The sequence below is a fragment of the Oncorhynchus nerka genome, linkage group LG26, assembly GCF_034236695.1.
Source record: "Oncorhynchus nerka isolate Pitt River linkage group LG26, Oner_Uvic_2.0, whole genome shotgun sequence".
NCBI classification, from domain to species: Eukaryota; Metazoa; Chordata; class Actinopteri; order Salmoniformes; family Salmonidae; genus Oncorhynchus; species Oncorhynchus nerka.
In genome coordinates this window covers 27,970,748-27,985,942 of record NC_088421.1, presented here as the reverse complement: position 1 = coordinate 27,985,942, position 15,195 = coordinate 27,970,748, and the positions used below count along the sequence as shown (strand labels likewise).

Genomic DNA, 15,195 nt, shown 5'->3' with positions numbered 1-15,195 from the left:
GTCTCTCTCCAGAATGTGCTCTCTCCTGACAATTTGTGCACATTCATTGTTTTAAAACTTAATTGTGTGAATTGTTTTTGTTTGATTGCTAGTGTCTATCAATCCCCCATTACATATATCACCACTAGTACATTTACTGTTAATTCCTATAATTTATCTACAATGTTTGTTTAGTCTCACACAAATCATCAAGGAACCCACCAGGTACAACCCTAACTCTGTAAGCAAGGGCACCCTCATAGACGTCATCCTGACCAACTGGCCCTCCAAATACACCTCCGCTGTCTTCAACCAGGATCTCAGCGACCACTGCCTCATTGCCTGTATCCGCTACGGTGCCGCAGTCAAACGACCACCCCTCATCACTGTCAAACGCTCCCTAAAACACTTCTGTGAGCAGGCCTTTCTAATCGACCTGGCCCGGGTATCCTGGAAGGACATTGACCTCATCCCGTCAGTTGAGGATGCCTGGTCATTCTTTAAGAGTAACTTCCTCACCATATTAGATAAGCATGCTCCCTTCAAAAAATGCAGAACTAAGAACAGATACAGCCCTTGGTTCACTCCAGACCTGACTGCCCTCGACCAGCACAAAAACATCCTGTGGCGGACTGCAATAGCATCGAACAGTCCCCGCGATATGCAACTGTTCAGGGAAGTCAGGAACCAATACACGCAGTCAGTCAGGAAAGCTAAGGCCAGCTTCTTCAGGCAGAAGTTTGCATCCTGTAGCTCCAACTCCAAAAAGTTCTGGGACACTGTGAAGTCCATGGAGAACAAGAGCACCTCCTCCCAGCTGCCCACTGTACTGAGGCTAGGGAACACGGTCACCACCGACAAATCCATGATTATCGAAAACTTCAACAAGCATTTCTCAACGGCTGGCCATGCCTTCCGCCTGGCTACTCCTACCTCGGCCAACAGCTCCGGCCCCCCCGCAGCTCCTCGCCCAAGCCTTTCCAGGTTCTCCTTTACACAAATCCAGATAGCAGATGTTCTGAAAGAGCTGCAAAACTTGGACCCGTATAAATCAGCTGGGCTTGACAATCTGGACCCTCTATTTCTGAAACTATCCGCCGCCATTGTCGCAACCCCTATTACCAGCCTGTTCAACCTCTCTTTCATATCGTCTGAGATCCCCAAGGATTGGAAAGCTGCCGCAGTCATCCCCCTCTTCAAAGGGGGAGACACCCTGGACCCAAGCTGTTACAGACCTATATCCATTCTGCCCTGCCTATATAAGATCTTCGAAAGCCAAGTCAACAAACAGGTCACTGACCATCTCGAATCCCACCGTACCTTCTCCGCTATGCAATCTGGTTTCCGAGCCGGTCACGGGTGCACCTCAGCCACACTCAAGGTACTAAACGACATCATAACCGCCATCGATAAAAGACAGTACTGTGCAGCCGTCTTCATCGACCTTGCCAAGGCTTTCGACTCTGTCAATCAACATATTCTTATCGGCAGACTCAGTAGCCTCGGTTTTCGGATGACTGCCTTGCCTGGTTCACCAATTACTTTGCAGACAGAGTTCAGTGTGTCAAATCGGAGGGCATGTTGTCCGGTCCTCTGGCAGTCTCTATGGGGGTGCCACAGGGTTCAATTCTCGGGCCGACTCTTTTCTCTGTGTATATCAATGATGTTGCTCTTGCTGCGGGCGATTCCCTGATCCACCTCTACGCAGACGACACCATTCTATACACTTTCGGCCCGTCATTGGACACTGTGCTATCTAACCTCCAATCGAGCTTCAATGCCATACAACACTCCTTCCGTGGCCTCCAACTGCTCTTAAACGCTAGTAAAACCAAATGCATGCTTTTCAACCGATCGCTGCCTGCACCCGCTTGCCCGACTAGCATCACCACACTGGATGGTTCCGACCTTGAATATGTGGACACCTATAAGTACCTAGGTGTCTGGCTAGACTGCAAACTCTCCTTCCAGACCCATATCAAACATCTCCAATCGAAAATCAAAGAGAGTCGGCTTTCTATTCCGCAACAAAGCCTCCTTCACTCACGCTGCCAAGCTTACCCTAGTAAAACTGACTATCCTACCGATCCTCGACTTCGGCGATGTCATCTACAAAATGGCTTCCAACACTCTTCTCAGCAAACTGGATGCAGTTTATCACAGTGCCATCCGTTTTGTCACTAAAGCACCTTATACTACCCACCACTGCGACTTGTATGCTCTAGTCGGCTGGCCCTCGCTACATATTCGTCGCCAGACCCACTGGCTCCAGGTCATCTACAAGGCCATGCTAGGCAAAGCTCCGCCTTATCTTAGCTCACTGGTCACGATGGCAACACCCTTCCGTAGCACGCGCTCCAGCAGGTGTATCTCATTGAGCATCCCCAAAGCCAACACCTCATTCGGCCGCCTTTCGTTCCAGTACTCTGCTGCCTGTGACTGGAACGAATTGCAAAAATCGCTGAAGTTGGAGACTTTCATCTCCCTCACCAACTTCAAACATCAGCTATCTGAGCAGCTAACCGATCGCTGCAGCTGTACATAATCTATTGGTAAATAGCCCACCCATTTTCACCTACCTCATCCCCACAGTTTTTATTTATTTACTTTTCTGCTCTTTTGCACACAAATATCTCTACCTGTACATGATCATCTGATCATTTATCACTCCAGTGTTAATCTGCAATATTGTAATTATTCGCCTACCTCCTCATGCCTTTTGCACACATTGTATATAGACTCCCCTTTTTTTCTCTACTGTGTTATTGACTTGTTAATTGTTTACTCCATGTGTAACTCTGTGTTGTCTGTTCACTCTGCTATGCTTTATCTTGGCCAGGTCGCAGTTGCAAATGAGAACCTGTTCTCAACTAGCCTACCTGGTTAAATAAAGGTGAAATAAAATAAAAAAATAAAAAAGTTACTTTAATTTCTGTTAATAAATTCAATATATGATTTATTATTCCAGTCTTTTACCGTACTAATTGTCGGCGTGGATACTTTGTTTGCAGAGTGCACAACCTGTGCTACACGTTTTGGTTGACTTTATTCCATTTACCACTTTTGTCAATTTAGTCATTGTCTTTTGTTTGGAGCCTCCTGTCAATGTTGAGTAAGGACGTGCACCTGAGTACACATAGAAGTAGGCCTATAGGCTGCGTGGCCTGCAAATGGAGGCATATAAATGTGCCCATTTGGGGATCTGATAGTATTTCTGATTGGCTTAACAAACCACCACTAATGAGCTGTGGAGCTTCTCAAAGTAATGTTTTCTTCACCTCAAACAGGAAGCAAACAAAGTCTGTTTGTACATGACAATAGTTCCTCGATATACAGCGCATTCAGAATGTATTCAGACCCCTTGATGTTTCCTACATATTGTTACATTACAGACTTATTCTAAAATAGATTTTTTTTTAAGTGTCCTCATCAATCTACACACAATACCCCATAATGACAAAGGTAAAATACAAGTGAATATATTGATAAAAGTCCCTTTATCAAAACTTCAGGCCAGGGTAAACTTACACAAAACACAGCCATTAGTTGTTCCTAAATGTGTTTCTAAAATCCCATATGGGAAATATGAATGGTGGAAAAATGATTGGAACCATTTCCCTGTTTGAGCACTAGGTTTTATGGGAATTATGACACCTCCACTGTGGGACTCTGTAGTTGATTTGATTAAAACACATAGGGTTTGTCTATATATGGAAAAAATATTTGTCTTAAAAATCTTAGTTTAAAAAACAAAAGATAAGCAACATTTTGGTTATGTGGATGTGGGTGAGTAAAGAGAGAGGGTTCTTCAACCCTCAATTAGAGGTCCAGGTCAGATATAATGACCACCCCCCCAGATAGGAGAGGGGGAGATATAGAGAATATGGGTGAGGGTGGGGGAAGAGGGGTGAGGATGGGGGAGACATAATGATGCCCTTCAGACATCAAATCAAATCAAATGTATTTATATTGCCCTTCGTACATCAGCTTATATCTCAAAGTGCTGTACAGAAACACAGCCTAAAACCCCAAACAGCAAGCAATGCAGGTGTAGAAGCACGGTGGCTAGGAAAAACTCCCTGGAAATCAAATCAAATCAAATTTTATTTGTCACATACACATGGTTAGCAGATGTTAATGTGAGTGTAGCGAAATGCTTGTGCTTCTAGTTCCGACAATGCAGTGATAACCAACAAGTAATCTAGCTAACAATTCCAAAACTACTACCTTATAGACACAAGTGTAAGGGGATAAAGAATATGTACATAAAGATATATGAGTGAGTGATGGTACAGAGCAGCATAGGCAAGATACAGTAGATGGTATTGAGTGCAGTATATACATATGAGATGAGTATGTAAACAAAGTGGCATAGTTAAAGTGGCTAGTGATACATGTATTACATAAAGATGCAGTAGATGATATAGAGTACAGTATATACATATACATATGAGATAAATAATGTAGGGTATGTAAACATTATATTAGGTAGCATTGTTTAAAGTGGCTAGTGATATATTTTACATAATTTCCCATCAATTCCCATTATTAAAGTGGCTGGAGTTGAGTCAGTGTGTTGGCAGCAGCCACTCAATGTTAGTGGTGGCTGTTTAACAGTCTGATGGCCTTGAGATAGAAGCTGTTTTTCAGTCTCTCGGTCCCAGCTTTGATGCACCTGTACTGACCTCGCCTTCTCGATGATAGCGGGGTGAACAGGCAGTGGCTCGGGTGGTTGTTGTCCTTGATGATCTTTATGGCCTTCCTGTGACATCGGGTGGTGTAGGTGTCCTGGAGGGCAGGTAGTTTGCCCACGGTGATGCGTTGTGCAGACCTCACTACCCTCTGGAGAGCATTACGGTTGTGGGCGGAGCAGTTACCGTACCAGGCGGTGATACTGTAGAAGTTTGTGAGTGCTTTTGGTGACAAGCCGAATTTCTCAGCCTCCTGAGGTTGAAGAGACGCTGCTGCGCCTTCTTCACGATGCTGTCTGTGTGGGTGGACCAATTCAGTTTGTCTGTGATGTGAACGCCGAGGAACTTAAAACTTACTACCCTCTCCACTACTGTTACATCAATGTGGATAGGGGGGTGTTCCCTCTGCTGTTTCCTGAAGTCCACAATCATCTCCTTAGTTTTGTTGACGTTGAGTGTGAGGTTATTTTCCTGACACCACACTCCGAGGGCCCTCACCTCCTCCCTGTAGGCCGTCTCGTCGTTGTTGGTAATCAAGCCTACCACTACCCTCCTCTCTTCTCCAGACCATTTCCGGAGACCTTCTCCCTTACCTCACCTCGCTCATCAACTCATCCCTGACCGCTGGCTACGTCCCTTCTGTCTTCAAGAGAGCGAGAGTTGCACCCCTTCTGAAAAAACATACACTCGATCCCTCCGATGTCAACAACTACAGACCAGTATCCCTTCTTTCTTTTCTCTCCAAAACTCTTGAACGTGCCGTCCTTGGCCAGCTCTCCCGCTATCTCTCTCAGAATGACCTTCTTGATCCAAATCAGTCAGGTTTCAAGACTAGTCATTCAACTGAGACTGCTCTTCTCTGTATCACGGAGGCTCTCCGCACTGCTAATGCTAACTCTCTCTCCTCTGCTCTCATCCTTCTAGACCTATCGGCTGCCTTCGATACTGTGAACCATCAGATCCTCCTCTCCACCCTCTCCGAGTTGGGCATCTCCGGCGAGGCCCACGCTTGGTTTGCGTCCTACCTGACAGGTCGCTCCTACCAGGTGGCGTGGCGAGAATCTGTCTCCTCACCACGCGCTCTCACCACTGGCGTCCCCCAGGGCTCTGTTCTAGGCCCTCTCCTATTCTCGCTATACACCAAGTCACTTGGCTCTGTCATAACCTCACATGGTCTCTCCTATCATTGCTATGCAGACGACACACAATTAATCTTCTCCTTTCCCCCTTCTGATGACCAGGTGGCGAATCGCATCTCTGCATGTCTGGCAGACATATCAGTGTGGATGACGGATCACCACCTCAAGCTGAACCTCGGCAAGACGGAGCTGCTCTTCCTCCCGGGGAAGGACTGCCCGTTCCATGATCTCGCCATCACGGTTGACAACTCCATTGTGTCCTCCTCCCAGAGCGCTAAGAACCTTGGCGTGATCCTGGACAACACAACACAATCCTCAACTAACATCAAGGCGGTGGCCCGTTCTTGTAGGTTCATGCTCTACAACATCCGCAGAGTACGACCCTGCCTCACACAGGAAGCAGCGCAGGTCCTAATCCAGGCACTTGTCATCTCCCGTCTGGATTACTGCAACTCGCTGTTGGCTGGGCTCCCTGCCTGTGCCATTAAACCCCTACAACTCATCCAGAACGCCGCAGCCCGTCTGGTGTTCAACCTTCCCAAGTTCTCTCACGTCACCCCGCTCCTCCGCTCTCTCCACTGGCTTCCAGTTGAAGCTCGCATCCGCTACAAGACCATGGTGCTTGCCTACGGAGCTGTGGGGAACGGCACCTCAGTACCTCCAGGCTCTGATCAGGCCCTACACCCAAACAAGGGCACTGCGTTCATCCACCTCTGGCCTGCTCGCCTCCCTACCACTGAGGAAGTACAGTTCCCGCGCAGCCCAGTCAAAACTGTTCGCTGCTCTGGCCCCCCAATGGTGGAACAAACTCCCTCACGACGCCAGGACAGCGGAGTCAATCACCACCTTCCGGAGACACCTGAAACCCCACCTCTTTCAGGAATACCTAGGATAGGATAAAGTAATCCTTCTCACCCCCCCCCCTTAAAAGATTTAGATGCACTATTGTAAAGTGGCTGTTCCACTGGATGTCTTAAGGTGAACGCACCAATTTGTAAGTCGCTCTGGATAAGAGCGTCTGCTAAATGACTTAAATGTAAATGTAAATGTTGTGTCGTCCGCAAACTTGATGATTGAGTTGGAGGCGTGCGTGGCTACGCAGTCGTGGGTGAACAGGGAGTACAGGAGAGGGCTCAGAACGCACCCTTCTGGGGCCCCAGTGTTGAGGATCAGCGGGGTGGAAATGTTGTTGCCTACCCTCACCACCTGGGGGCGGCCCGTCAGGAAGTCCAGTACCCAGTTGCACAGGGCGGGGTCGAGACCCAGGGTCTCGAGCTTGATGACGAGCTTGACGAGCATGGAGGGCACTATGGTGTTAAATGCCGAGCTGTAGTCGATGAACAGCATTCTCACGTAGGTATTCCTCTTGTCCAGATGGGTTAGGGCAGTGTGCAGTGTGGTTGAGATTGCATCGTCTGTGGACCTATTTGGGTGATAAGCAAATTGGAGTGGGTCTAGGCCCTAGACTCTAGGGTGTCAGGTAGGGTGGAGGTGATATGGTCCTTGACTAGTCTCTCAAAGCACTTCATGATGACGGAAGTGAGTGCTACGGGGTGGTAGTCGTTTAGCTCAGTTACCTTAGCTTTCTTGGGAACAGGAACAATGGTGGCCCTCTTGAAGCATGTGGGAACAACAGACTGGGATAAGGATTGATTGAATATGTCTGTAAACACACCAGCCAGCTGGTCTGCGCATGCTCTGAGGGCGCGGCTGGGGATGCCATCTGGGCCTGCAGCCTTGCGAGGGTTGACACGTTTAAACATATCCCAGTCCACGTGAAGCAGTCTTGGAGTGTGGAATCAGATTGGTCGGACCAGCGTTGAACAGACCTCAGCGCGAGAGCTTCTTGTTTTAGTTTCTGTCTGTAGGCAGGGATCAACAAAATGGAGTCGTGGTCAGCTTTTCCGAAAGGAGGGCGGGGCAGCGCCTTATATGCGTCGCGGAAATTAGAATAGCAGTGATCCCAAGGTTTTTCCAGCCCTGGTGGCGCAATCGATATGCTGATAAAATTTAGGGAGTCTTGTTTTCAGGTTAGCCTTGTTAAAATACCCAGCTACAATGAATGCAGCCTCCGGATAAATGGATTCCAGTTTGCAAAGAGTCAAATAAAGTTCGTTCAGAGCCATCGATGTGTCTGCTTGGGGGGGAATATATACGGCTGTGATTATAATCGAAGAGAATTCCCTTGGTAGATAATGCGGTCGACATTTGATTGTGAGGATTTCTAAATCAGGTGAACAGAAGGACTTGAGTACCTGTATGTTGTTATGATCACACCACGTCACGTTAACCATGAAGCATACGCCCCCGCCCCTCTTCTTACCAGAAAGATGTTTGTTTCTGTCTGTGCGATGCGTGGAGAAACCAGTTGGCTGCACCGACTCCGATAGCGTCTCTCCAGTGAGCCATGTTTCCGTGAAGCAAAGAACGTTACAGTCTCTGATGTCCCTCTGGAATGCTACCCTTGCTCGGATTTCATCAACCTTGTTGTCAAGAGACTGGACATTGGCGAGAAGAATGCTAGGGAGTGGTGCACAATGTGCCCGTTTCCGGAGTCTGACCAGAAGACCGCTCCGTTTCCCCCTTTTACGAAGTCGTTTTTTTGGGTCGCCGGCCAGGATCCATTCCGTTGTTCTGGGTGAAAGGCAGAACACAGGATCCGCTTCGCGAAAGTCATATTCTTGGTCGTTCTGATGGTGAGTTGACGCTGCTCTTATGTTCAGTAGTTCTTCTCGACTGTATGTAATGAAACCTAAGATGACCTGGGGTACCAATGTAAGAAATAACACGTAAAAAAAAAAAAAAAACTGCATAGTTTCCTAGGAACGCGAAGCGAGGCGGCCATCTCTGTCGGCGCCGGAAGGCCAAAACCTAGGAGGAAACCTAGAGAGGAACCAGGCTATGTGGGGTGGCCAGTCCTCTTCTGGCTGTGCCGGGTGGAGATTATAACAGAACATGGCCAAGACCTTCAAATGTTCATAAATGACCAGCATGGTCAAATAATAATAATCACAGGCAGAACAGTTGAAACTGGAGCAGCAGCACGGCCAGGTGGACTGGGGACAGCAAGGAGTCACCATGTCAGGTAGTCCTGAGGCATGGTCCTAGGGCTCAGGTCCTCCGAGAGAGAGAAAGAAAGAAAGAGAGAATTAGAGAGAGCATACTTAAATTCACACAGGACACTGGATAGGACAGGAGAAGTACTCCAGATATAACAAACTGACCCTAGCCCCCCAACACATAAACTACTGCAGCATAAATACTGGAGGCTGAGACAGGAGGGGTCAGGAGACACTGTGGCCCCATCCGATGACACCCCCGGACAGGGACAAACAGGAAGGATATAACCCCACCCACTTTGCCAAAGCACCGCCCCCACACCACTAGAGGGTTACCTTCAACCACCAACTTACCATCCCGAGTATAGCCCACAAAGATCTCCGCCACGGCACAACCCAAGGGGGGGGGGGGGGGGGGCGCCAACCCAGACAGGAAGATCACATCAGTGACTCAACCCACTCAAGTGACGCACCCCTCCTAAGGATGGTATGAAAGAGCCCTAGTAAGCCAGTGACTCAGACCCTGTAATAGGGTTAGAGGCAGAGTATCCCAGTGGAAAGAGGGGAACCGGCCAGGCAGAGACAGCAAGGGTGGTTCGTTGCTCCAGAGCCTTTCCGTTCACCTTCACACTCCTGGGCCAGACTACACTTAATCATATGACACACTGAAGAGTAAAGTAAAGACTTAAAGGTTGAGACCGAGTTTGCGTCTCTCACATGGGTAGGCAGACCATTCCATAAAAATGGAGCTCTATAGGAGAAAGCCCTGCCTCCAGCTGTTTGCTTAGAAATTCTAGGGACAATTAGGAGGCCTGCTTCTTGTGACCGTAGCGTACGTGTAGGTATGTACGGCAGGACCAAATCAGAGAGATAGGTAGGAGCAAGCCCATGTAATGCTTTGTAGGTTAGCAGTAAAACCTTGAAATCAGCCCATGCCTTGACAGGAAGCCAGTGTAGGGAGGCTAGCACTGGAGTAATATGATCAAATTTTTTGGTTCTAGTCAGGATTCTAGCAGCCGTATTTAGCACTAACTGAGATTTATTTAGTGCTTTATCCAGGTATCCGGAAAGGAGAGCATTGCAGTAGTCTAACCTAGAAGTGACAAAAGCATGGATTAATTTTTCTGCATCATTTTTGGACAGGAAGTTTCTGATTTTTGCAATGTTACGTAGATGGAAAAAAGCTGTCCTTGAAACAGTCTTGATATGTTCTTCAAAAGAGAGATCAGGGTCCAGAGTAACGCCGAGGTCCTTCACAGTTTTATTTGAGACGACTGTACAACCATTAAGATTGATTGTCAGATTCAACAGAAGATCTCTTTGTTTCTTGGGACCGAGAACAAGCATCTCTGTTTTGTCTTTAAAAGTAGAAAGTTTGCAGCCATCCACTTCCTTATGTCTGAAACACATGCTTCTAGCGAGGGCAATTTTGGGGCTTCACCATGTTTCATTGAAATGTACAGCTGTGTGTCATCCGCATAGCAGTGAAAGTTAACATTATGTTTTCGAATGACATCCCCAAGAGGTAAAATATATAGTGAAAACAATAGTGGTCCTAAAACGAAACCTTGAGGAACACTGAAATTGACAGTTAATTTGTCAGAGGACAAACCATTCACAGAGACAAACTGATATCTTTCCGACAGATAAGATCTATACCAGGCCAGAACTTGTCCGTGTAGACCAATTTGGGTTTCCAATCTCTCCAAAAGAATGTGGTGATCGATGTTATCAAAAGCAGCACTCAGGTCTAGGAGCACGAGGACAGATGCAGAGCCTCGGTCTGATGCCATTAAAAGGTCATTTACCACCTTCACAAGTGCAGTCTCAGTGCTATGATGGAGTCTAAAACCAGACTGAAGCATTTCGTATACATTGTTTGTCTTCAGGAAGGCAGTGAGTTGCTGCGCAACAGCCTTTTCTAACATTTTTGAGAGGAATGGAAGATTCGATATAGGCCAATAGTTTTTTATACTTTCTGGGTCAAGGTTTGGCTTTTTCAAGAGAGGCTTTATTACTGCCACTTTTAGTGAGTTTGGTACACATCCGGTGGATAGAGAGCCATTTATTATGTTCAACATAGGAGGGCCAAGCACAGGAAGCAGCTCTTTCAGTAGTTTAGTTGGAATAGGGTCCAGTATACAGCTTGAAGGTTTAGAGGCCATGATAATTTTTATCATTGTGTCAAGAGATATAGTACTAAAACACTAAAAGACATGCTGAATCAACTGTGACAATGACACTCGCAAGACCTATGGATGTCCTCAGGGCAGTGTGTGTGTGCATGAACATGTACTTTTGTATTTGTGTCCTATTGCAGCCTATGTGCTATGTTTGTGTGTCTGTCTACTGCCTATACCATACTGCAGGTTACTTGTGTCAGTACTGTGGCACGGCTGAGTGGTGCATGTGTATACAGGATGTATCAGCCCAGAGAGCTACAATCACGTCGTTTCTGTCTGGATTTCCTGCATGATTCAGCCAGTCATCCTGCAGTGTGTTCATTCTCTGCTCTCAATATTTATCCCACACCTAGAGCTCCATGATCAAGCAAATACCAGGAAACAAGCTGTGGGCATCAGCTAATCAATAGCAAAACAAATGGCTTCTATCTCATGAGTCAATATCGACTCGGACATATCCTCCTTAACACTTAACACAAAGTCTAAAGCCAAGTCTCTCAGACTGCAGTCATTTCATTTCATTTAACCGAACGAACGCACACACATGCACACATGTACACACGCACGCACAAACATACATACGCAGGCCCGGGACGAGCACACACGCAGACACGCACACCCCCACCCCCCCCCTGATCCTCGCACCCCCTCCCACAACCTCTCCACTCCCTGGCACCCCAAGGGTACAGTATGAATTCAATAACACTGACACTTAATCTAACGTTGGGTCCACTACAAAGGCAGCAAGGATCGTGGCGGGCCTGTTAGAAAGCCTGATTTATGTGTTAAATGCACACTTCTTTTATCCACTATTGAAGCATTGACATCATTAGCAGAGAGTACATAGCCTTGGGATAGAAAAAAGGGAATGTGTGAGATGAGAAGTTAACTATTGGAGTTAGAAGGAGAGTTTGAGTTCTTGGAGCTTTGAACATGACACCCTCTCTTATCTATAGAGACTAGCATGCCCTACTGATCTGAAATGGCTTCCTCTCCTTGTCTCCTCACTCTCGCTGCCATTAACTTTACAGTATGTAGCTGGAATCATAGATTACAGTACATGGTCACACTCTATGGAAAGTTACATAGTTAGCATGTAGTTATGTAACCCAGGTCCTGGAGTGCCGCAGTATGTGCAGGCATTTTGTTCCAACACAGCTCTAGATTGAAGACCCAAGATGAATTTAGATCCTCCAGGACCTTCACAGAGTTATCCACCCTGTGGTAGTTAGATCCTCCAGAGTTATCCACCCTGTGGTAGTTAGATCCTCCAGAGTTACCCGCCCTGTGGTAGTTAGATCCTCCAGAGTTATCCACCCTGTGGTAGTTAGATCCTCCAGAGTTATCCACCCTGTGGTAGTTAGATCCTCCAGAGTTATTAACCCTGTTGTAGTTAGATCCTCCAGAGTTATTAACCCTGTGGTAGTTAGATCCTCCAGAGTTATCCACCCTGTGGTAGTTAGATCCTCCAGAGTTATTAACCCTGTGGTAGTTAGATCCTCCAGAGTTATTAACCCTGTGGTAGTTAGATCCTCCAGAGTTATCCACCCTGTGGTAGTTAGATCCTCCAGAGTTATTAACCCTGTGGTAGTTAGATCCTCCAGAGTTATTAACCCTGGGGTAGTTAGATCCTCCAGGACCTCCAGAGTTATCCACCATGTGGTAGTTAGATGCTCCAGGATCTCTAGAGTTATCCACCATGTGGTAGTTAGATCCTCCAGGACCTCCAGAGTTATCCACCATGTGGTAGTTAGATCCTCCAGGACCTCCAGAGTTATCCACCATGTGGTAGTTAGATGCTCCAGGACCTCCAGAGTTATCCACCATGTGGTAGTTAGATCCTCCAGGACCTCCAGAGTTATCCACCATGTGGTAGTTAGATCCCCCAGGACCTCCAGAGTTATCCACCCTGTTGTAGTTAGATCCTCCAGGACTTCCAGAGTTATCCACCCTGTGGTAGTTAGATCCTCCAGGACCTCCATAGTTATCCACCCTGTTGTAGTTAGATCCTCCAGGACTTCCAGAGTTATCCACCCTGTGGTAGTTAGATCCCCCAGGACCTCCAGAGTTATCCACCCTGTGGTAGTTAGATCCTCCAGGACCTCCAGAGTTATCCACCCTGTGGTAGTTAGATCCTCCAGGACTTCCAGAGTTATCCACCCTGTGGTAGTTAGATCCTCCAGGACCTCCAGAGTTATCCACCCTGTTGTAGTTAGATCCTCCAGGACTTCCAGAGTTATCCACCCTGTGGTAGTTAGATCCCCCAGGACCTCCAGAGTTATCCACCCTGTGGTAGTTAGATCCTCCAGGACCTCCAGAGTTATCCACCCTGTGGTAGTTAGAACCTCTGAGTTATCCACCCTGTGGTAGTTAGATCCTCCAGGACCTCCAGAGTTATCCACCCTGTGGTAGTTAGAACCTCTGAGTTATCCACCCTGTGGTAGTTAGATCCTCCAGGACCTCCAGAGTTATCCACCCTGTGGTAGTTAGAACCTCTGAGTTATCCACCCTGTGGTAGTTAGATCCTCCAGGATCTCTAGAGTTATCCACCCTGTGGTAGTTAGATCCTCCAGGACCTCCAGAGTTATCCACCCTGTGGTAGTTAGATCCTCCAGGACTTCCAGAGTTATCCACCCTGTGGTAGTTATATCCTCCAGGACCTCCAGAGTTATCCACCCTGTGGTAGTTAGATCCTCCAGGACTTCCAGAGTTATCCACCCTGTGGTAGTTAGATCCTCCTGGACCTCCAGAGTTATCCACCCTGTGGTAGTTAGATCCTCCAGGACCTCCAGAGTTATCCACCCTGTGGTAGTTAGATCCTCCAGAGTTATCCACCCTGTTGTAGTTAGATCCTCCAGAGTTATTAACCCTGTGGTAGTTAGATCCTCCAGGACCTCCAGAGTTATCCACCCTGTGGTAGTTAGATCCTCCTGGATCTCTAGAGTTATCCACCCTGTGGTAGTTAGATCCTCCAGGACCTCCAGAGTTATCCACCATGTGGTAGTTAGATCCTCCTTTGTGCTCCGCTATACGCTATGTCCCTGTCTGTCTGCTAACATGGTGCGTTGGAATGTTATTCAGTCAGAGTACCTGTGTGTGTGTGTGTGTGTGTGTGTGTATGTGTGTATGTGTGTGTGTGTGTGTGTGTGTGTGTGTGTGTGTGTGTGTGTGTGTGATACAGTATGACTATGAGAACAGCTAGCTCCCTATTCTCCTTTGTTCCATTCCACAACGTTCCCAGGAGACTGTCTGACAACTTCTAGTAGTACAGTGGATGTCCACTTGAGGTCTAAGGGCCCAGGGCCAGGTTTCTACTAAGCTAAGTTATGGAATTGTTTTAAGATGGTCATTCCAAAGATGATTTAGCTATTTGATTTAGAAGTTTAGGACCCCTGTCAGTATATAAAAATACAACAAAAGAATTAGATTACATTGATTGAATTTGCTTTTACTGCTAGTAGTCCATAGAAATGCATTGAATACAAAATGTAGATATCAAGATCTTAAACAGACAGATTTTGATGGGGATTTTTGTATTATGCTAATTAGATTCCCACAGTGGACAGACATCAACTCTAGTAGTAAAGTGGATGTCCACCTAAACTCAAACCTTATAGGACATGTGTGTGTCTGTGAGTGTGTGTGTGGATGCGTAGGTGCGTGCGTGTGTGTGTGTGTGTGTGTTTGTGTGCGGGCAGACGTGTGTGTGTGTGTGTGTTAAATTTAAATTGCTGTAATTCTGAGAAAGTATTGGTAGGCTTAGCTTAATTCTAGAAGGTGTTGGTAGGTATTGGTAGGCTTAGCTTAATTCTAGAAGGTGTTGGTAGATATTTGTAAGCTTAATTCTAGAAGGTGTTGGTAGGTATTGGTAGGTTTAGCGTCATTCTAGAAGGTGTTGGTAGGTATTGATAGGCTTAGCTTCATTATAGAAGGTGTTGGTAGGTATTGATAGGCTTAGCTTCATTCTAGAAGGTGTTGGTAGGTATTGATAAGCTTCATTCTAGAAGGTGTTGGTAGGTATTGATAGGCTAAGCTTGGTTGGAGATAAAATTGCAGTGACATCTGATATTTATAATCATTGGTTACAATTAAATATCATAATTAATGGCTATTTAGACATAGCCTGCCAGATTGTTGAAACAAT

General features: G+C 46.7%; 1 protein-coding gene across 1 annotated transcript; it reads right to left on the bottom strand.

Annotated features, from left to right (window-relative positions):
• Nucleotides 1-12,140: 12,140 nt before the first annotated feature.
• Nucleotides 12,141-14,048, bottom strand: LOC135564870 (uncharacterized transmembrane protein DDB_G0289901-like). The gene is made up of 2 exons (XM_065010949.1): nucleotides 13,486-14,048; nucleotides 12,141-13,380 (listed from the first exon to the last, which is right to left on the bottom strand). Exons 1-2 carry the CDS (start codon nucleotides 14,046-14,048, stop codon nucleotides 12,141-12,143), a joined length of 1,803 nt encoding a protein of 600 aa, XP_064867021.1.
• Nucleotides 14,049-15,195: the final 1,147 nt, after the last annotated feature.

Coding starts and splice junctions, on each gene's coding strand:
- LOC135564870 (XM_065010949.1), bottom strand. CDS start 14,048: ATGGTGGATAACTCTGGAGGTCCTGGAGGATCTAACTACCACAGGGTG. Junction 13,381..13,485: donor GAGGATCTAACTACCACAGG/GTGGATAACTCA, acceptor TAACTACCACAG/GGTGGATAACTCTGGAGGTC.